Source organism: Salvia hispanica, chromosome 3 (assembly GCF_023119035.1).
Source record: "Salvia hispanica cultivar TCC Black 2014 chromosome 3, UniMelb_Shisp_WGS_1.0, whole genome shotgun sequence".
Lineage (NCBI taxonomy): Eukaryota > Viridiplantae > Streptophyta > Magnoliopsida > Lamiales > Lamiaceae > Salvia > Salvia hispanica.
Genome location: NC_062967.1, coordinates 24,294,479 through 24,317,051, shown reverse-complemented (window position 1 = coordinate 24,317,051; position 22,573 = coordinate 24,294,479). Strand labels below are relative to the sequence as shown.

General features: G+C 34.4%; 3 protein-coding genes across 5 annotated transcripts; 2 read left to right on the top strand and 1 right to left on the bottom strand.

Annotated features, from left to right (window-relative positions):
- The first annotated feature begins 780 nt into the window (after positions 1–780).
- LOC125214276 (ubiquitin receptor RAD23c-like) lies at positions 781–5,368 on the top strand. The gene is made up of 12 exons (XM_048115219.1): positions 781–958; positions 1,951–2,112; positions 2,257–2,307; positions 2,481–2,557; positions 2,667–2,723; positions 2,824–2,998; positions 3,185–3,325; positions 3,427–3,495; positions 3,620–3,667; positions 3,755–3,861; positions 4,010–4,088; positions 4,985–5,368. Exons 2-12 carry the CDS (start codon positions 2,017–2,019, stop codon positions 5,096–5,098), a joined length of 1,014 nt encoding a protein of 337 aa, XP_047971176.1. The 5' UTR covers positions 781–958; positions 1,951–2,016; the 3' UTR covers positions 5,099–5,368.
- A 1,098-nt stretch (positions 5,369–6,466) lies between these two features.
- On the bottom strand, positions 6,467–8,995 carry LOC125208969. Of its 3 annotated transcripts, none has more exons than XR_007174275.1 (7): positions 8,706–8,995; positions 7,993–8,125; positions 7,691–7,761; positions 7,493–7,595; positions 7,326–7,382; positions 7,075–7,216; positions 6,467–6,653 (listed from the first exon to the last, which is right to left on the bottom strand). XR_007174275.1 is itself a non-coding variant. In XM_048108518.1 (5 exons), exons 2-5 carry the CDS (start codon positions 7,355–7,357, stop codon positions 6,607–6,609), a joined length of 351 nt encoding a protein of 116 aa, XP_047964475.1. In that variant the 5' UTR covers positions 7,358–7,382; positions 7,691–7,705; the 3' UTR covers positions 6,467–6,606. The 3 variants fall into 3 exon arrangements, 1 of the variants encoding a protein (XP_047964475.1); XR_007174276.1 differs by having other exon boundaries at positions 7,075–7,207; XM_048108518.1 differs by lacking the exons at positions 7,493–7,595; positions 7,993–8,125; positions 8,706–8,995 and adding an exon at positions 6,819–6,948 and having other exon boundaries at positions 7,691–7,705.
- A 10,831-nt stretch (positions 8,996–19,826) lies between these two features.
- LOC125215248 (3-ketoacyl-CoA synthase 6-like) lies at positions 19,827–21,485 on the top strand. Its single transcript, XM_048116610.1, has one exon. It carries the CDS (start codon positions 19,916–19,918, stop codon positions 21,368–21,370), a length of 1,455 nt encoding a protein of 484 aa, XP_047972567.1. The 5' UTR covers positions 19,827–19,915; the 3' UTR covers positions 21,371–21,485.
- The last annotated feature ends 1,088 nt before the right edge of the window (positions 21,486–22,573 follow it).

Below are 22,573 nucleotides of genomic sequence, written 5' to 3'. Positions count from 1 at the left end.
ACAATATCTTATTCGATAATCACAGATTATTTGTACATATAATTCTTTAGAGGGAAATTGGTCTCTAAAACCATGAACTTTGCCTAAAATTTTGTATTTCCCATGAACTTTGAAATTGGTATATAATATCACGAACTTTGCATTTTGTTTGGTATTTCCCAAACTCACTCAAATAAGATATTTTTATCAAAATCTTATTTAACATAGACTATCGTGATATGTTTTATAATATTTGAAACCACTTTTTAAGTTCATAGCATGTAGCATAAAAAGTCACGTTGAAAACTACGTTGATTTAATTGTGTCAAGTATGATAAAAGCCTCATAAGTTAGTCAAATATAGTAATAAACATGCCGTGGGAAATACCAAACAAAATGCAAAGTTCGTGACATTATATACCAATTTCAAAGTTCATGGGAAATACCAAATTTTGGGCAAAGTTCATGGTTTTAAAGACCAATTTCCCTTATTTAGATATACTTTTTATTTGTATACGCATATGGTACGTAATAAACAAGGAGTAATGCTTTATTTTATTTTATAATCACAAATATAATAAACATATTTTATGCACCACACTAAAAAATCACCCAAATCTAGAACCCTCCAAACTTCGGATGCACTTTGCCATTTCTAATTTTATCCCAACATAAGCACCGCACCGCGTCATCAACACGTGTTCGTCTCTGATTGGCTGTCACCAGATGGTCAGTGACCCCGCTGTCACTAAATCATTGCCACCCACCACCTATATAAAACTTCGACTGACTTTAAAGCTGCCGTTTCTACTCCGATTTGTGTCTCCCCTCTCTTCTCTCTCTGCAATCATCCGCACGCACCTCTTCGGGGGCCACCGGAGATCGGAGACGCCGACGACTAACAGTATCCGAGATGAAGATTTTCGTGTAGACTCTCAAAGGCTCGCACTTCCCCGTCGAAGTGAAACCCGAGGACACTGTATGAGCTCCGTCGCCGTTAAATTCTCTTATGAATATACGCGAATTTATGATTATAAGTTTTTGTTTGCCTGTTTATTATGTGAATTGCTCTCTGCTGCAGTGGATTGGACTGTAATTAGGGTTTTCGAATTTTATTAGATCTTGTTTGCTGGTCTTGCCTTTGTTTGGGATATATGTTCCTCATATTTTTATACGTGCTTCAATTTGTTATGATGCCGTGCGTAGTTAAAATTGAGTTCTTGTCCCTGTTCACTAGAATTGGCCTGGTTAGTATTTAGTTGTTGGTAGCAATAATGTTGAATTTCAGCATCCACACATGTTTTTAGTACTAGTAATTAGTAATGTCAGTAGAACTATGGCTATTTCCAGAGAAGCAATTCTTGTGCCTTTCGAATGTAAGTATCTTATAACTAATTAGTACACTTGAAGTCATGATTCATAGGAAACCGACTATTGTTGCTTTTTTTCTCTGTAGCACTTATGTTTTTCTGTTAGTCCTTTTGGAAGAAACTCAGTTGTCTAGCGTCTGATTGTCATGCAGTTGTGATCATTGTAAATAGTTCTCACACTTTGCTCAACTAAACAATGGATACTTTTTTTAGGAACTTTTAAAGATTGCTACAGTGTTGCTTCTGATGATATGCTTTCAATGAGTGTGTGGCATTAATGCTTCCTTTAAGTAATGGTATTGATAGCACAAATGGCTGTGAATACAATAAGCATTCTGGCATGTAATCCATCTCCTTCACCCCAGTAAAGATGTCTTTTTGTACTTAATACCTTTTTTTAAAATTGTTGTTTCACTTTAGAGTCGACTGTGGTTTCTCGTTATTTACTGCATTGTATACATGCATGCAGTGGACATGATAATTTTTGCTTCTTCATGCGTTATCTGAGGAACTACTATACTTTAATATTAGGAAGTGTCCATGTTTCTTTTCTAATTTTTGATAGTGGTTTTGTTTAATCTCCTTTTGAATTGGTTATTAGGTGGCAGATGTGAAAAAGAATATTGAAGAAGTCCAGGGGTCTGGCGTCTATCCTGCTGCCCAACAGATGCTTATTCATCAAGGGAAAGTGCTCAAGGACGAGACAACTCTAGAGGAGAACAAAGTTGCAGAAAATAGTTTTGTTGTGATTATGTTGTCCAAGGTAATTGTTGCTTGATGTATAGTTTTAGCTACTTCTGCAGTCCATTTTACTACTTTTGGTTTGTCATGTTCTATGGGGGCTCATATGCAAATACACAATTATATGCATGACACTTGATTGCATCTGTATCTTGCATTTTTGTAGACCAAGGCTTCATCAACTGGAGGAACGTCATCTGCTCCACCATCAAACAATGTAATCCAGCTTACTAACATTTTCAATTAGCGAAAAGCATATATAGTGGTTATTGTGTCGATACAATATCATTGTACTAGGATATGCATACATACATATATAAATTTATAAAAACTCATACCACCTATAATGTCATTTCTAATTATTGGCTGGTTTACATGATTGCCTCTTAGCCACAACCTGCGAGTAATACATCTCAGCCAACATTACCTGTAACAGCAGCTCCTTCTCCTGCACCAATTGTTGCCCCGTGAGTTCATCTTACTGCTCTAGTTTCAAACTGTTCGGATATAAGTCTTCTTCCTTGATTGTCTTAATGCCGGGACTTAAAATTATTTCATTTTTGCTTTAAATTGCAGCGTGCAATCAGCTCCTGAATCTTCTCCTGTTCCAGTTCCTTCTCCTGCCCCTGCTCCGTTAGTTTTATACGTTCTCTTCATCAATCTAGTTATTATTTTCAACTGCTGTTCTTCATAGCATGATTTTTAATCAATATCTTTGGTTTCGCTCAAACAGCTCAACAGATGTGTATGGTCTAGCAGCATCAAATCTTGTTGCTGGAACTAATCTGGAGTCCACTGTTCAAGAAATTTTTGACATGGGTGGAGGAAGCTGGGATAGAGATACAATTGTTCGTGCCCTAAGGGCTGCATATAATAATCCTGAAAGAGCTGTTGAATACCTCTATTCTGTGAGTCTTCTTTGAGAATCATGAGTATTGCTAGTGATTTAAACGTTCATATTTGTGCTTCCAGTTCATCTAATGTCATTATGTCAGTATGACCTGTCTGCAAGACTTGGAAGTATATTTTGCTGTATGATTTTTTATACTCTATATTATGTCTTCTTATAACCTTGGAGAAGAACTTCATCTCAGGGTATTCCAGAGCAAGCGGAAATTCCTCCCGTGGCTCAACCTCCTGCAGGTGTGCAGCCTGTAAACCCTTCATCCCAGGCTACGCAACCAGCTGTACCTCCCAGTGGCCCCAATGCTAATCCGTTGGATCTTTTTCCTCAGGTAAGATTTCTTCTGAGAAACCATCTAATTCTGCAAAAGAATTAGTATTAATTGGAAGAAAACAAAAAAAGATGTTGATTGTTTGTTTTTCCATGATTCAGGGTCTTCCAAATATGGGTTCTAATGCAGCAGGTGCTGGCACATTAGATTTTCTTCGTAATAGTCAGCAGGTCCATTTCTGAACATGGTTTTTACTGGTTCGAAGTCAGATCTTTAGATATTTATTTGTGTTCCATCCCTCTTGTATCTTCTTTTTTTTGTTATCTAATAGTATTCCTTTATTAACTTCTTCAGTTTCAAGCCCTACGAGCCATGGTGCAAGCAAATCCTCAAATTTTGCAGGTACTTGTAGTTGTCAGTTTAGGCTTCTCATGTAGGCATTAGTTGCTAATTACATATCCTGATTTAGTGTCATGTTCCTATTTGCAGCCTATGCTCCAAGAACTTGGAAAGCAGAATCCACAGCTTGTAAGATTGATCCAAGAACACCAGGCTGACTTCCTACGCCTGATAAATGAACCTGTTGAAGGCGAGGGGTAAGAAATTGCTCTTTGTTACTTTATTGGTCTAATGTTGTTTTTGAATGTAATATCTAGTTTTGTGGATGCATTTGCGGAAGCATTTGAAACATGGATTTTATGGTATGAAGTCCTTAGTTCTCAAGCATTGCCAACATGTTTTCAGAAATATACTTGGGCAACTCGCTGAAGCAGCGCCACAGGCTGTGACTGTTACTCGTGAAGAGCGGGAAGCAATTGAACGTGTAAGATTTCTTTCTTTCCAGTGTAATCAATCTCGTAATGATTGTTGGACCTCATTAGTCTGTTGAGTATCCTGCCCATTGGTTCGTCTGTACTTACATGTTATAAATTCAATTAGACTTGAGAAACCATCATGTAGATTGTGAATAATCAGACAAATATGCACCACCTAGAATCTTCTCCTGCTAGTAGGAGTAGAAAAGCCAGAACTCTGACATTTAGTTTATAGCTTAAGCAGTAAAATGCAGAATATCTATGCAGTTGTAATGGCATCTGACAAAGAGTGAGTGGTCATATAGATAGAGGCAACGGAAACATTATTGAGCTGGATTTTGTACGTGGAGCAGCAAATCCCCATTTTGTGACTTGGGATTAGAGAATGCTATGAGAATAGAAATGTTGGTGAAATTTTGTTGGTAAATAATCATAATGTTGGATATGCTATTCTTGCTTTTCTGTTTATAGTGGGTATACCAGACTTTTCTGTGGGTAAAGTCCAAGTAGATGTACACTTGTAAGACTACAAAAGTAACCAGCATACAAGTTGTAAGAAAGACATTGTACATCTATGGCATGCATGTAAGAGTACTCCTAATCTCCGAGAATTGTAGAACCTATATAATTGGAATCTTTTTATGCTGGAACATGCCTTGTTTTTGCAAGCACCATTTTTGTTTGGGGATTTCTGCTCCGTGTTTTAGTCTTGAAACAATTTTAGTTTGTATCATGTTCTCCTGTTAATCTTTTCAAGAAGGGGCTTAGTTTTGATGATGAACGACATTTGCTTTAGATTTTAAATTCGGTACCCTAAGGGTTCTCGATTTATCTCCTCAGTAATGGACATTTATTGGTCTTATATAAGATGTTAAAGTTTTTGTTTCTGTGTCTTGATGTGCAGCTTGAATCAATGGGTTTTGATCGAGCTTTGGTACTGGAAGTCTTCTTTGCATGCAACAAGAATGAAGAGCTGGCAGCAAACTACCTGCTGGATCATATGCACGAATTTGAATGATGAAGACCATTACAATTGAAGATCTCATGGGTTTACCTTGTTTAAACAAAGTTGTCATTGCCGCGTGGATTAACTTTTATATATCGATCAAAGTGGCTAGTACCCTAGACAGTAACTTTTGGATACACAAGGTAGATACATTCTTAAAGTTGTGGTATTTTCTTGAACTGCTGTTAGTTTCTGTTTAGGCGTTTGGTACTGGGCTTCGACTTGGTTTTCACCGTTTCTGGCATTGGTGCCTCTCTATGAATGCTTCATTTATTTTTTTCATATTCTCTTTAATCTTTTCCAGCTTTTGTCAGACTGAAATAGTTTTTATATACAGTTTGATACCATTACCATCATTGAATTATATAGGAATCTGAGTGATTCCTTCATTTCAATTGTGTTCAAGCTGAAGATGTCTTTGATCGTATTAGTCTCTGTTCTTGGTTGATTAGATGAATATATCATTACGTTTGGTATAATAAGATGAAAAGCAGAGTTTTGTGGACAATTCAAAGGTTTGGAGTCTTGTAATAAAAGGTCCACTTTGTTTTGAGATATAATTCAGGGGTGTTCAGATGCCCCTTCCTACACCCCAACTTAAACTCTCTTGGCGAATAGTCCAACTGGCCCCTTCTACATCCCAACTTGATCTCTCGTGCCGAATAGTCAGACGTTTGGTTGGTAGGATAGTTCTGTCGCTAGGCCTGCGTCTCATTAGTCATGGCCTGTCTTGACAGTGTTACTTTCACCCAAATCTCGCAACATTTCATCTTGGCTCTACCCCTGCGATTAAATTTGTCCCATTGCTCTTCTCTCCCTCGTGCACCGCTGCCATTTCTGAAACTGATTCTTCCTCTTGTCCCCCTTCCTCCCTAGATCTGGGACACCTTTGCCCTTGGCCTCACCCCACCGCTGCGTCACTTTCTTCATCATTGCTGAGTTTGCTGGGATGTTCTTGATTTTGGGTTATTAGTGATGGTGTGTGATCTTACTACAACAAAAATAACATCTAAAGACAGTTTTTTATTAAGTTAGGGACGCTAATTTATGTTGTTAAATATATTACCGACGCTTTAAAAAGCGTCCTTAGTGGTGGTGTGCCAAAACAAGATAAGGACGCAAAATGTAAGCGTCGGTGAAATAATTTTGAGACGCTTTTTAAAAAGCGTCCTTAAAAAATCAACTTAGAGACACTATTAAAAAGTGTCCCTAAATACAAATTAGAGACACTTTTAAGAAAAGCGTCCCTAAATTCTAATTTTAACACTACTCTAAGATGATATTCCAATCTAAGGTGATATCCCTAAATTAGTACTCCCTAACGCGACCCTAGTTGTCGACAAATGTATAGGTTTTTGCTAACACGAGGGAGAAAAACAGTTGGGAAAAAATATTGAACAGATTATCTCAGTCACATTTTTGTTCTAGTTGGTAGTGAAAGCTAAAATAATGAATTACAATTTCTTACATGTAAATATGTAATCAATGTCATGTACTTAGTCGTAGCAGTTCAAATAAGATTACAACAATCTATTTGTCTTCTGATTCAATATAACCAGCAACTCCACTGCAAAACAAAAACAGAGGATGATCAATTAGCACAATATAGAAAAGCAAAGGGTTTAAAGTGTAAAGGTGCTTCTGATCTATGTTAAATCCTTAACATGGCTAAATGAATGACTATAATTGATCCTATAGTTTTTGAAGAAAAATAGAAGCCACTGGAAATTACATGAAATCCAGAGGTCACAAGATCGCCATGCAGCAAATAGAAGCATACCAAGTATAGCTGAAAAAAAAACAACACTCCAATACTTTTGCCAATGCAAAGCATCCATCCAACAACCGACTTTTCTTCCGTGCTTCCAAAAACTCAGCCAACATATAATTTTTCAAATCACAAGGCAATTTCAGATAAAACATATAGTAGTACTATATCAGGAACTTTTATTTCAATAAACTATTTAAACTGAAAAAAAAATGCTCACCTGATTGGTAGAAAATTCAACAATGTGTTGAGCTGAAGGTTTCACAATAATCTCATTCACACTATCAGCTGCTTCAAAGTCTCCTTTGCTTAGTCCACCATATTGTGATGGAGTTTCCTCAACAAAAATATATCTGTTCCCACTTCCCACAAAGCTCTCATATTCAATTTTTAATAATAACTACTCATATATATGCAAAAAAAAAAATTAACAGTTCATGAAAAATCAATGTAATGTCAAATAATTCATACCTCTCAACGATCTCCATCACCATCATTGCCATATTGTGTTGTGAGCTAGCACATCATCTGCACGTGCGAAGATGTGATCCCAATTACTAAATAATCAACCTATAAAATGCAGGTTGTTTTAGCCTAAATAAATATCCAAACATGTATAATCATGATCTAAAATGTACCTCAAGAATGAAACCATTGGGTATTTTCCAGAAATGAAGAAGATCTGAAGTAGTATGTTTTTCTTGTACCACTAGCACTTGTATGGAACGAGACAGTAAATTTCTTCACATTGATCAAAGGATTAGTATGAAGTACTTAACACACAGATACTAGTAGACATATTCAAACATGTATAATCAAGAGCACTAAAAATGTACCTCAAGAATTAAACCAGTGGGTATTTTCCAAAGATGAAGAAGATCTGGAGTAGTATGTTTTTCTTGTACCACTGAGGCAGTAAATTTTGCATCAAGAGAATAGCAGGGGAAACTCATAACAGGAAAATAAAAATTGCATATGAAAGTGATAAGGAATAGATCAAGTTTCCCATGGGAAAAAGATGGTGCAACTGAAATATTTTTTTGCAGAACTGAGGCATGTGCACATAATAGAGAACTAATGTAAGAATTGTGACCTATTTAGTTCAAATATAAGATGATTGTAGCAAATATATATTTACCTCATCTTTATGATTGATTACAAAGGAGCCAACTTCAACATAATGACTAGCATTAGAAGAAAGCAAGAAAGGTCCATCCGGAATCCAGTATGTCATTATCAGATAACCTTTCTTCGCTTGATGAGATGGATACCTAGTCAAAGTACAATCTCACACATGATCAAAATAATAGCAACAACACATAAAAAATTCTTACTTTTTGATCCTGCATCATTTGAATATCAATCAAAATATGTAAAGTACTATCTGTAAATGCTAATCCATAACAATATAGTCCATCTATTTATAATTCAGCTAACCATGATAGCCAATAATTACAAAATATATTTAACTAACTAGGATAGACTGTGTATGAACTTCATCAACTATGACATGAACTGTTACCATTTCAATAGAGAATAGTATAGAAAAGACAAAGGAAGATGAGGATTTGATACATACATGCCAATTTTATTTTGCATTTCATGAAAGGAACATAACGATCTACTATACAACATAAGCATTTTAGGTCAGTCATTTACACAAACAATTGATGTGCAATCAATTTAACTACTCCACAAAAGAATAATTTCAAAATGCAGAATGCAATAAATTCAAAATATACAATTTTAAAATGAAAAGTGTTAACATTGCAATCAACAACAACAATTTAGCAATCAAAATTTACCTGAAGAATATGGACGGGATGAAATAGAGAAGTTGGAAGTGCATACGTAGTGAAGCGATGATGTGAAATCGCGGATGTACGTCTTCGATTTGATTAGGGGATGTGCAATGAGCAATTGCTTGGAGAACGAGCGGTCCGATCACCGTGATGTTTGATTCCAGAGCTTCTCCGGCGATCATCATCAGATTTACGCTCAGCTTGAGCGATCGTTAACGGCAGCGGCGGAACGGCGGCGACATGCGGCTGAAATGCGACGGCAAAGCTAGGGCTGCGACATTGAGGTTGTGTGGAGGAAGGGAGAGAAGTGATGGTTAATTAGAGAGGGTTAATTAGATCGTAGAGGGAGTGGGAGAACTTTAATGTGCCTCTAATCAATCTAATTAAGGACACTTCTATAATGTGTCTTCAATGCTTTCTTGAGTTAAGGACGCTTTTATCTGCGTCTCAAATTTTAGCAATTCTTGGAAAAATTAAAACGCAAGGAATTGCGTCCTAAAATCTGCGTCCTTATTGATTGAATTTATTGCAGTGAGAGTAAAGTAAGAGAGAATAATGTAAAAAAGAGTCTTATCTACAATATCATTTCTCTTACTTTACTTTATCTCCACTTTAACTATTTATAATTATTTTTTTCAAAATGAGTGCACAAAATGAAATGCATGTAATATGGAACGGACTGCGTATTTGTTTAGATCAATAATTACTTTAATTTATTTATTAGATACTGAATTGAGTTAATTTGTTTCATAATTTGTATAATAAATAAACTTAAATTAATGTTTATCTTTTATTAAACTTATCAACCTAACATTTTACTAAAATTCTTTTGGATAAAACCTGTCAACCAAACAATAATATATAATCCAGTATTAATGAGTCCTAGATAATGTCCATCTTACTTGATCCTATATCGTAGTAACTTATTACTATTTGATTTATTGAACTCAGTACCACCTTATGACCTTTATATACTAATAATAGTCAATACTCTGAATACATGATTAATGGTGTGGATAGAATTATTTTATTATTATGTTTTCTTCTCGATAACATTTTATTCAGAAAAAAATAATTTTGAAACAGTGAAAAATGGGACACGTGAGAAAGACATACTTTTATGAGAATAGGACAGGACCTAAGCCGGGAAACAGGTGTGCAAAATTTTAATAATTCAAAAACAATTTAACTTATTTAACGCATGCAATTAATATATTTAAGTAAAACAATAAGACATTCACGACCGCGGTACGTATAATCAATTAACCGTACATGTATTCAATAGGCATGCAGCTAAGATTAAATAAAGTGACACGATAAAAATAAATAAATAAAAATAATAAGTATCACCAATAAGATTGAAGCCTAGAAAACATCTAAGAAATGTTGCGAAGTTTATTAATTTAATATACCTATAGTAGGAAAGAAAGATGAGGAGCAAGAAGAAAACAAAGTCTGCCGATAATTCTTTAGAATGATGATCTAAAATATATTAATGTGTAATGTTAATAATGATATTAAGTTATCAACACCACACAAGAAAACCTTTTTTTTTTGAAACCCTTGACAAACAAAAGTAATTAAAATAACAATTTTATAATGAAGGCTTCTACAAGACTACAACAATAGTACTTAATAGATAATTATATTAATGGAACGTAATTAGTACTTAAGTTTTTTAGGAAAATAATTTAATCTTCATCATATAAATTGTCAATGTAGGACAAATAATATCATCACTATATTAAATCACGTTATAAGTGGTTGGAAGTTGATAGTTGACAAACCTATCAATTAATAAATATAATCGCCACACTTGACCTCTTCGATTCTTGACCCTTAATTAAGTGGTTACACTTAAAGATATATTGCACATTTCGATATATATTCAACTCTCAACTTTTTTCGCTACATCGTCTAACCAGAGTACTACCACCAACAATAAATGACGCATTCATTAAATGATCAACATTATTTTTAGTGAGCTCAAAATATTAGACTTTGTTATTTTAGCACACAATCTTTTTTTTTTCGAATGTCCCTCACTTTTTATTTTATTTTTAAAAATAATGGGTTTTTTAGGTTAACATGGATATGGATGAAATCAAATTAAGTAATCAAAGACTTTTCATTTATATATATATGAAATACATAGAGTATGATTAGAAGTATTATTTTAATTTCTGATTGTTATGCACCCGCAGATGAAAAAACATTGCATGCAACAACTCAATTAATTTAACCAAGATAATGTAATGTGCATTGATTTTTCTACTATTTTATTGCATAAATTTGTGAGCCATCCACATATGAGGTGGCAATAAATGTGGTGAGAAACGGTTATCTTTGAGGTAAGTAAGTTGAGAGTTGAGACCGTGAATGTGTATGTCTATGTCTGTTTTTTGATGGAACAACACACTGATGATCTCATCTCATTGGTGTAACCAACATCCATATATATTAATGCATAACTATAGGTGGAGAATTGCTGCAACAGGTCGGGTACCCGCGGGTATCGCCCCTAGCTAGGTCGGGAGCAAATTATCGGGTACGACTTGATTTATATTTTTTTATTTAAGTTTGAAGAAATGAAGCGAAACGTCCAAATAAGATAGACCGATTGAAATTAGACATAAAATTAGAATTTACCGAACCCTAATCAGGCCCTCGCCTTGTTGCCACCTCTAGGATATATATACATAGGTAAAATTATACTATGACTCAATTTTAGATACTCCTTTTGTCCACAAAAAATAGTCTTTTTGATGGACGAAGGTTAATGCGAAGTTGGTAAAATATGAAAGAGAAATAGATAAAGTGGATAAGTAAGAGAGAGAGAAAAAAATGTGGATAAACTATGAGAGAAGAAGATAAAAAGTGAATACAAGTAATACATTGGGAGCTAGTAACTTTCCATTTTTAGTAATATGAGACTAATTTTGATGGACGGACAAAAATTAATAAAACGAAACTATTTTTTATGGATGAGTGAAATATTACTTTACATTTGCAAAATTATGCATGCGAACTCAAGAGATAAGATATGAATTTTTGTATATTTTCCAATTTGCAAAATTGTGCTCCTGAACTCAAAAAAATAAGATAAGATAAACTACCAAATAATTATTATATCTTGTCAATAATTAGCTATTCATAACTCTTGAATCACTAGTTGCTTCAACACTAGGAGTATATTTTACCCTTGATCACTAGCTGCTTGAACAATACACTATTCTCGTGCTTTTGTTGATTGTGTCTGCATGCTCATGCAGGATGCGAGAACCCGATGCTCTTCTTTTGCAACGGTGTGTTCAACGATTTTGGAAATGCACACGCACGCTTAAGAATGCGCTAGCTAGCGTTCAAATCCCGTCATTTCCCTATTTATAAGAAAAAAAAATCCAATAAATTTTCATTTTGGCCCAGAATTAATAATTTCCAGTTTGTTACCTCCTCACACCGAAATAAGGTGGAATTATTAATTTCCTACACATACCAGTACCACACCTAATTCAGCTTTACATCACTACATTTATAATCACGAATCGAAGTTGGCCCATTTTCTACTAAATTCAAGTCTTTAAAAAGTGAATGAAAATTCAGGTTTATAAGCTATGCCCAAGCCCCAGTTTTGAGGATTCATTTCATATTTGAATAGTGTGTATTTTCATGACTTTTGAACATCACCAGTCTTCTAATTCACCAATCTTGCAATATAATTCCACATTAGCATCCAATTATTTTAGGTTCATACCATACAGTGTCAAGTTCCGCTGCCATGTCAATTTCGATTTTGACAGAATCTTAATTTGAATTAAATTTTGAAAATGATCTGTATTTTGTCACCAGTTTCATAATGTATTAAAAATTTGAATATAAATTTTTGGTAATAAACTACATTTCACTTTGCACTAAATACTAGTGGTTGTTCGTATTTAAGATTAATGAAAAGATGCAAAGTGTGAATTTGATAATTGGGGTAAGAGATAAGCAAAAGGCCAGATAAGGAGCAGCAGAGCATTTAACATTTCATTAATTGGTGAAGAAAGCAGAAGTCTATACCCAATTTATCAAAATAACTGGCTGCCATTCTTTCTACACTACACCTGTTTATGTGGTCACAACCTTATTCAATTAATATATTCACCATTTATTGAGACTACATATAGCCAATTTGAATCCCCAAGAAAACTACTTCCAACTGTTAACTCTATGTACGTTATTGCAATATTTTCCATAATATTTTAATGGACTAGCTAGAATTAATTTGGGCACTATAAAATTCAATTACCAAATTGTTTTGTAATCTATTAAAAAATAGGAACAATTATAATTTATTTAACTTTTGGTCAATCTCAAAACTTTTCAAGTCACATATAAAACCATCTTTTTATTTTTTTCAATTATCCTATAATAGTAAAATTTAAACTTGTTACCCTTTAGAATCTTTATTAAATTATTAATGGTTAAAATGATTTGAATAATTACCCTAAGGGGATATTGTGTTCGTTGGCAAAGCAAAATTTTAAGAGGGCTATACGCATAATTAGTTAAATTAAAACATACCCCCTACCAAATGTCCAAATCTAACATTTAAGTATTTATAATTTTTGTTATTATTAAAAAATTATGAAGCGTAGTAGAAATAAGATAAAATAGTAAATATTAAACAGCAATATATACTCATAAAACTAATATAAACAATAAAAAATGCATGCATATATACACAAAAAAATGTACACTATAACTTTGGATACTTGATAGTATTTGATTAATTTAAAATGTGGATATGTATGAAAATGTTCATATCATAGGTTGAGATGCATTTTAATTAGTCCAACCAAATAAGTGTACAAAACTATCTCAAATGTAAATACATCAAAGCCCAAAGGCTTCACATGATTTTTTTACTTAAATCTGTATGACTGCAAACATGCATTTTCATATGTGTAGTTCACCTATAGAAAAGACTATTAATCTATAAGTAGGCTTTGGTGTGTTTATACATGAATAAGTTGAAGAATAAAATATGTTAGAGGGAGGCTGTGTTACGATGTCGATATCCGAATTAATTAGGCGGCAGTGTACATAAAAAAAGCTACTCTGACTTTACTTCAAGCTTTACACACCTTTACTTCAATTCATAAAGTAATAGTAATAAAGTATCGTCTCTTTTCTACTATATGAAAAGATTTTATAAATCGAGAGTCCGAAAGGGACACATTATTTTAAATTAGGGTTATGTTACATGTAACAAATACTATACATTGTGAATTTTGATTAATGCAATCATGTGTTGCCCTAAAAATATTACTACTACTATAAAATAAAAACAATTTCACTCAATTAGGGCTACTCGTAGGGTGGCATTACCATTTACTTGGAAAGTAAATGTGATGAAAGTCTCTACCAATAATTCTTGACTTAGAAAATGTGACCATTAATTGCAAATGAGTTTATTTAAGGTATTAATGGGAATTAATTATCACTATACGGACACATGGAGATTACTTATTGTATGGACAGCCCATGTCATTAACTACGCAACCGCACAGTTAAGCCAACTCATACTACAACAAATTAAACCTTTTTTTATCAAAATAGTTTGCAATTTTCGTGCAAAGTGAAAAATGAAAAATAAAAATATACATGATGTGATAATAAAATCACATTATTTCGGATAAATAAATGTTGTTTAATTAATATTTACAATACAATAACATTATTTTATTCATAACAATATTTCGTTTTGTTATCAATATCATATAGTACTGACTTGATTTTGTTATATTGGTTTCGATTTTGATAATTATGAGATGTTTGGGAAATAAATGAAAATTTACAATTTATATAGATGTTGCGTATGATTAACAGGGTTTGGTTATCTGCACGTCAAAAATTATGAAGGAAATTAGGTAATGATAAAACAAATTGAACTATGATTCCACAGCTTAACTGAACTGCCAATTACCTAAGGCATCCAAATAGTATGATTTTGAGCCTATTTACATCAACTAATTAGTCCGACGGATATATGTCAATTTAATAGTTAAGTTTGCAATTATTATTGGTTGTAAAGATAGAACGACGAACATTAAATTTTGCATTATACTAGATCTAAAAAACCTCGTTGTTACATGTCATTCATTTACATTAGCATGTTAGTATATATCTCTCCACATTATAATGTGTAAACTATAAATGTTGCCAATAAATGCTGGCACACATATATGAAGTACTCAAAAGTATATGTAATGATATGCTAGAAATTAAGCAGAATCAATTTGAACAATAAAGAAAAAAAGATGGAAAAATAATTGTACTAAACGAAGGAAAAAGGGACAGAAATGGTATTGGTAATTTAATTCATTTATGGGTAAATAGTTTTGAGCCTCCAGGCTCCAACTATGGACAAATGTGCAATTGGGTTGTGGATTTAAAGAATATTAATAATAAAAAACAAAAATACGGTTTCTTGTTGAGAGAGATAAATGTTGGTCTCCCAGCCACTTGACCTAAGAACACTTGCTGTGTGTATTATTAAATCACTTCAATGTTGATTTTGTAAGCATCAATATTATTTTCTAAACTATATCGATTCACATAAAAATTAATTCTAGTAGCATCTAACAAAATTTCGCCTTCCAAGAATTATGAGCATTCACATGTGTTGATGGATTTGACTAAAAATGAAAATTATTGATATTACATAAATTGTTAAAAATGCACAATCATAAAGGTAACATTTATCATGTTTCGGAAAAACGAGTACGTGTAATATGAGCCTTTCGCTGTCAATTTATTATGCAACTTAAACATTGGTGGTTATGAGTTATGGCAATGGTTGCATTTAATTTTACTGATATGGTAATTTCACAAGAAGAAAACTGTGGCAACTCTTCGAAATTCTTTTATCCTCATTTAATTTTTTGTATATAGGATTAGGAGCGGCCAAATAATTTAATTTTTGCTGCTAAAATATCCATTGCTAAAGTGTCTATAGTCATATCGTTGATTAAGAACTTTCGAGAAAATGTACATTGGAAACTCAAGAGGGCTCTGTACTTACTATTTTAAAATAGTGTCTCTTATCCTAAAAATGTATAGTGGCGGTGCAATTTCACGATTAATTAATTAAAGGTAATCCTCGAGTTAATTATATCATTGACTTGTCCATTCAGAAGTGTTGTTTATATATTCTCCATAGTAACATATATGTTAAGAAATTTGTTAACATAATGCATCTTGGACTTCAAAATTAACTTCAGCTTCATATTTAATTTGATACAGCACAAATAGATAATACTCCAATTAGATATTACTCAAATTCCTATTTGGCATAGCACAAAAATAAACAATATTAGACATTTCTTATGTTTATATTAGACAATTTTTTATAGTAGATAAGGTATTTATATACTACTTCCCAATCTTTTAAAATTATGAACTTTTCTTCTTTTTGTTACTTTGTTCCTTAAAATTATACGACCTCCATCCCCCAAATTTTGACACACTTTGACCCGTCATGGGTTTTAAGAAATGTAATAGAAAGTGAGTTGAATAAATTGGTGGATGTGAGTCCTACTTTTAAAGTACTACCTCCGTCCCCGATTAAGAGTCACATTTTGACCGGGCACGAGTTTTAAGAAATGTAAAGAAAAGTTGGTTGAAAAAGTTAGTGGGATGTGAAACCCATTTTTTTATATTGGTTTTATAATAAAATGTGAGTGAATTGAGTTAGTGGAATGTGTGACCTACTTACTATTTATGGTAAAAATGAAGTGTGACTCTTAATTGAGGATGGACCGAAATGGAAAAGTGTAACTCTTAATCAGGGACGGAGGGAGTATTAGTTTTATTAAAATGTGAGTAAGAATAAGTTAGTGGAATATAGGGTCCACTACCAAAAATGGTAAAAGTGAAGTGTGTCAAATTTTCAAGGACAGATCGAAATGGTAAATTGTATCAAAATTTGGAGGACAGGGGTATTAAACATTAACTTATGAAACTTTTTTCTTTCTAATGATACAGGTTCCACCAACAGTATTTGCAGTATTTTTTTCTTTCCATCTTACTACTTTACCAATTATATATTAAAAATTTACGTCTACTCAAAAATTCATACGAACGGAGTATTTCTTTATCCGTCCTTTCCCTTTTCCGGTTGCCTATTTTAGCATGTTTCGAAAGAAAGTATTCATTTTATTTTCAATTTGTTATTTCAGTATGTTTCAAAAGAAATTATTTACACCATTTTGGTAATTGCTTCAGTAGTCGCCACTACATACAGTTTGTATTCCCCCCCCCAACCAAACACACTGTCTCAGCTCTGCCATTCGGGATAATCACATTTACAATAATATTGCACTCTCAACAAATATCAATCTTTATAATGATTGTCCAAATTTTTATTGTAATGATTGTGTGATCACATGCAAAGAATAAGGAATGAACTATATGAATGATATCATGTGCTAAAATAACTTCACTATCGTTATTCACTAAAAAGGTGAAAAAATAGGCTATATGGAGATCATTTAAATAACCATGTTCTGATTATTTATTAGTATTTTAAACCATAGTAGTATATGGTCGCACTCATATATTCCTTTAGACAAAAATTGGGTGTTAACGATCTGCTGCCCTTTCTAGGAGTAATAATTAGAAAATTAATTGGACTAATTAGAACTTTAATTGGGGTGGCCGGATGGGTTAGAGTTTTAATTAGAATTTAATGGTACAAGCATGAATCATGATTAGAATTTGCTAGTACTACTCTTTATTTTATTTTCTTGCCAAGTGTCAATATAAGTATTTTAGACATACGTCTTGTATCCTACTTGCCACGTGTCTTTATAGAGTAAATGACTTTTGAATTAATATATAAGTGAAATAGAGTAATAATTTACTAATATAATTATCAACGTGTAAATTTTGAGGATAGCAAGCATAAAATTCCTGTGTTATCGGCTGTCCACATTCGAGCATGTTGCATGAATTCGGTTAAATCTGTCAAGAATTAACTCAAGTGATGTCACAGTATCTTTCATTTAACTCATGTGATTTCATTACATCTTTTAAATTGCCTCTTGATATTTCATTCGAATGTTATTCATATTTCTGAAAAGTTGAATCTCTACAATATAATACTATGACTCAAATTAAATAGACCAAGGGCAAAAATAATACCCCTACTCCTTTCATATAAAAATAATATTACGTTTTCATATTAGTTGGACAGAGTGACTATCAAAATTAGTCCATATTTATTTAGAAAAAAATATATTTCTATTTTTAAAAATAATTTAATTACTTTTTTTATTTTTTATTTTATTATTTATATTAAAACACGTATCTATCTAAAAAATGACTTTTAATAATAAATAAGAGAACTACGCGGACATTATATTCCTATGGAAATAATTACTTCACCAATCCAAAACGTGTTCGCCGATATTATATTCATATGAAATAACTCCTTCACCAATCAAAACGTGTTCCAAAATAACACCCTCTTCAATTTGGCTAAAATATAACACAGTTTTCAACTAATTATCACTGAATGCACATATCTAATTGTTGAGCCGGATTTTTTGGTTCCGGTACAAAAAATAATGATTAAGGATATTTTTTATTTAATTTAAGGTATTAATTTATGTTTTAAAAACATTATTAACGCCTTAAAAAATATAATGACGCAAATGAAAATATTCCATCAAAGTAAAATATTAAGACGTGATTGAAAAATGTGTCCTCAATTTAAGAGCAATTTCCTGTGTCCTAAATTAAGGCATATTTTTTAAATCTTCTTTTTGTGTCTTTAAATTTTTTGTTATAGTGTAATTGTTTGTACTTATAAGTTTAGTTTGTTATAGTGGAATTTACTCATTTTTATCTGAAATATTAATGTTAAATTATTAACAAATTTTTATGACTTATTATGATCAAATCTATTCAAATAACAATAAGTTTATTCATTACAAATATTACTTCATCCATTCTATAGAAATAGTTCTTATTAAATAAAAATACTATCTCATTTTCTTTTACGTTATCATTTATATGTCCCATCTTCCACCACATTATTTCAACTATTTTTTTCTTCTACTCTATTATTTTATCTATTACTCATTAAAATCCTCAATTAGCTTATTTCTATGGTCGATGGTCAGAGGGATTATTTATTTATATGTAACAATGTTACCGAATGAGCTATAAGTTTACATCATGGAATGCATTCAGATCAGACTTGTGCTAGAGTCAAGTCAGGATCAGGTCAGATAAATGCCGGAGTCGAGTTTTAAGCTAGGCTCGGGTTGGGTCCGAGGCGAGGTGACGCAAGTGTTTGTGTTGAGCTTTTGGATCAAATTTATTTCATTATTCCTTGTGCAAATAGAACTATGGAATGAAACAAAACTGTGACATTTTCGCATTTGAATTAGTGGGATGGGTTAAATTATAAATTAACGATAAACATCCTAGAAAGTACTTTTTAGGTTATCCTAATATATTCAAAAATTAAAGAAAAACGACAGACAAACGTAACTTATAGCACAAACTGACGTGGGCGGAAGTACAAACAAATTAAACGCAAATCGGTTAATCAAATTGTGAGAATATCAAACCATTAACTCACTAATTCAAGAAGGATACCGAATTTTAGGACAAAAATTAAATCTTCTAAGAAACAATTACATACTGTATCATTAAACCCTATCATTCCATTCTATTTGTAACGAAATCATGGAAGCATCACTGCTAAAAAGTTGTCTTGCGTAATTGCAACTTTTAACCTCAAATCCATCACCAAATGCTAAAACATGAGCAGTAATCTGTTAGTTTGAAAATGACCTCATCAATCCTTGATAAAGATAGCAAGCAAAATTTGAATACCTAATTGACATGCATAGATTAGCATGATATCAAAATTCTAATATTAGATACATATATTTAAATGTAAATTAAGTTTACAGGTTGGTATTACATATTAACAGGGTCGAACAACCCAAAATTAAATAAGAAAAATGAGTAAGTAAATAGTAGTATAAGCAAAGCAACATAGAAGTCCAGCTAAGAGAGCGTTGTGCTTCATTAAATCCCCCTACCTGCCTTCATTCATTGCTCACTCCCTCCATATTTCCACCTTTTAAATCCCCCCGCCTCCCTCCCTCACACCACCACCTCCTTTTTTCTCGCGATCTCTTCTCTCTTACTTTATTCTTTTTTTTTATCTGAAACATACCAACAAATTAAATCACCATGCCAGACATATTGCTCAAGTACATGAAGCTAGGGTACCAATACCTAGTCAACCATGTCTTGGCTTTCCTCCTGATCCCTACCGCCATGGCGGTGGCAGTAGAGATCCTCCGCTCATCTCCGGCGAGGTGGAATTCCTTCGCTATAGACCCCATCCACCTCATCTTCTGCTCGTTCCTCGCTGTCTTCATCGCCACCGTCTACTTCATGTCCAAACCCCGCTCGATCTACCTCGTTGACTACGCGTGCTACAAGCCCCCGGTGACCTGCCGCGTGCCCTTCTCCACCTTCATGGAGCACTCCCGCCTCATCCTCAAAGACAACCCCAAATCCGTGGACTTCCAAATGCGCATCCTCGAGCGGTCCGGCCTCGGCGAGGAGACCTGCCTCCCCCCCGCCATCCACTACATCCCCCCCACCCCGACCATGGACGCCGCCCGCGGCGAGGCCGAGACGGTCATCTTCTCCTCCATCGACTCCCTCATGAAATCCACCGGCCTCAAACCCAAACAAATCGACATTTTGATCGTCAACTGCAGCCTCTTCTCCCCCACCCCTTCCCTCTCCGCCATGATCGTCAACAAGTACAAACTCCGCAGCAACATCAAGAGCTACAACCTCTCCGGCATGGGCTGCAGCGCCGGCTTGATCTCAATCGACCTCGCCCGCGACCTCCTCCAAATCCACCCGAACTCAAACGCGCTAGTTATCTCCACGGAAATCATCACTCCAAACTACTACAAAGGCTCCGAGCGGGCCATGCTCCTCCCCAACTGCCTCTTCCGAATGGGCGGCGCGGCCATCCTCTTGTCCAACAAGAGGCGCGACCGCAGCCGCGCCAAGTACAAGCTCGTCCACGTCGTCCGCACTCATAAAGGCGCGGACGACAAGGCGTACAAGTGCGTGTACGAGCAGGAGGATCCGCAAGGGAAAGTCGGGATAAATCTATCGAAAGACCTAATGGTTATTGCCGGTGAAGCACTTAAATCGAACATCACCACGATCGGGCCGTTAGTCCTCCCGGCATCCGAGCAGCTCCTCTTCCTCTTCACGCTGATCGGCCGGAAAATCTTCAATCCGAAGTGGAAGCCTTACATCCCCGATTTCAAGCAGGCGTTCGAGCATTTCTGCATCCACGCGGGCGGGCGCGCCGTGATCGACGAGCTGCAGAAGAATCTGCAGCTGTCGGCGGAGCACGTGGAGGCGTCGAGGATGACGCTGCACCGCTTCGGCAATACGTCGTCGTCTTCGCTGTGGTATGAATTGGGGTATATTGAAGCGAAAGGGAGGATGAAGAAGGGAGACAGGGTGTGGCAGATCGCGTTCGGGAGCGGGTTCAAGTGCAACAGCGCTGTTTGGAAATGCAACAGGACGATCAAAACGACGTCGGATGGGCCGTGGCAGGACTGCATCAATAGGTACCCGGTGCACATCCCGGAAATAGTCAAGATTTAATTTATTATCATATACTATTTAATTACTACTACATAAATATGTTTGTAATCCATAAATCCAACACGCGTGGTCGATCAATTGTTAATGTTAATTAAATTTAATCATGTTGTATCAATTTAGGCAACTCTTCAAAATTTTACTGCTGCGCAATTTATGGCTCTTGCAATCTGTCGTCGCACCCCAGCTGTAGAATCTAATAAAAATCATTTCCTGAGTTGTTTAATGAATATGTTGTCCTGCACGTGAAATCTATTGGAGCAACCAACTCCAACAGGCACACATGTAAAATTGGTGTGAAGAAAGGCACATTGACCAATCAAGAGTGGGGGAAGTAAATGCTATCAACTACTTTGTTGCCACTAAATTAAACCATATTGGTTAGAGGATCTTAAAGCTAGGACCACCGTGTAGCTGTAGGACAAAGGCGGCTACCGCCGCCGGCACACTAACTATAGTCTATATTATTCAAATAATCGTGGATATTTAATGTTTTGAGGCAAATCATAACGGATGTTTGGTTCTGGCTACTCACATAGATCTATGATGTGGGATGCTGTGCCTGTGCTGTGCCTACACAAATGCAATTATCTCTGAACGGTGTCGTTTTGTGTTGTTTGGTAAATAATACTTGTAGTAATAAATTCCACCTCACATTTTTTAAGATGCACATAACTACATAAGTGTAGCATTCAAGGAGAAGACAATTGCACGTAGTTGGTACACTATTGGATTTTTTTATATTACCTGCTCTTTTTGTGGAAGAACACGATATGAAGAAGAAATTTGGAGCTGATGTTAGTAACAACGCATCCCTCAGTTCATTTTTGTGTGTTGAATACTAGTTGAAATCCTTTATTTTAGTAGGGCACATTTGTTGATACATACTTATGTGTAATTTCAAGAATGTGAAGTGGGGGATTATTATTATTATTATCATGTAAAATGACTTTGTCGCGCTATTTAATTTTTTGTTGCCAAATATGTGAAGCGTGGAAAGAGAAAGCTTAGTTTGGGCATTTTCCAGTAAATGATAAGTACTATTAGGATAATTTTGGGCTACACCATTCTTTTTCTTGGTCTTCTTTGATTTGGACTGCGATAGAGGGGTTGGGGCCCAATTCTTCGATGAATCGTCAAAATCATTAGATAAATGGGGGATCTGCTGCTGGAGCTCTTCGTAGTCCATATCTTCGACCAATCATA

Excerpts from the sequence above, each read along its gene's own strand:
- LOC125214276 (XM_048115219.1), top strand. The coding sequence starts at position 2,017 with ATGCTTATTCATCAAGGGAAAGTGCTCAAGGACGAGACAACTCTAGAG. Across the intron at positions 2,308-2,480 it reads CTGCTCCACCATCAAACAAT|CCACAACCTGCGAGTAATAC; the intron begins GTAATCCAGCTT and ends ATTGCCTCTTAG. Across the intron at positions 4,089-4,984 it reads AGCGGGAAGCAATTGAACGT|CTTGAATCAATGGGTTTTGA; the intron begins GTAAGATTTCTT and ends CTTGATGTGCAG.
- LOC125215248 (XM_048116610.1), top strand. The coding sequence starts at position 19,916 with ATGCCAGACATATTGCTCAAGTACATGAAGCTAGGGTACCAATACCTA.
- LOC125208969 (XM_048108518.1), bottom strand. The coding sequence starts at position 7,357 with ATGGCAATGATGGTGATGGAGATCGTTGAGAG. Across the intron at positions 7,217-7,325 it reads GTGATGGAGATCGTTGAGAG|TGGGAACAGATATATTTTTG; the intron begins GTATGAATTATT and ends CTTTGTGGGAAG. Across the intron at positions 6,949-7,074 it reads TTGAATTTTCTACCAATCAG|CACGGAAGAAAAGTCGGTTG; the intron begins GTGAGCATTTTT and ends AGTTTTTGGAAG.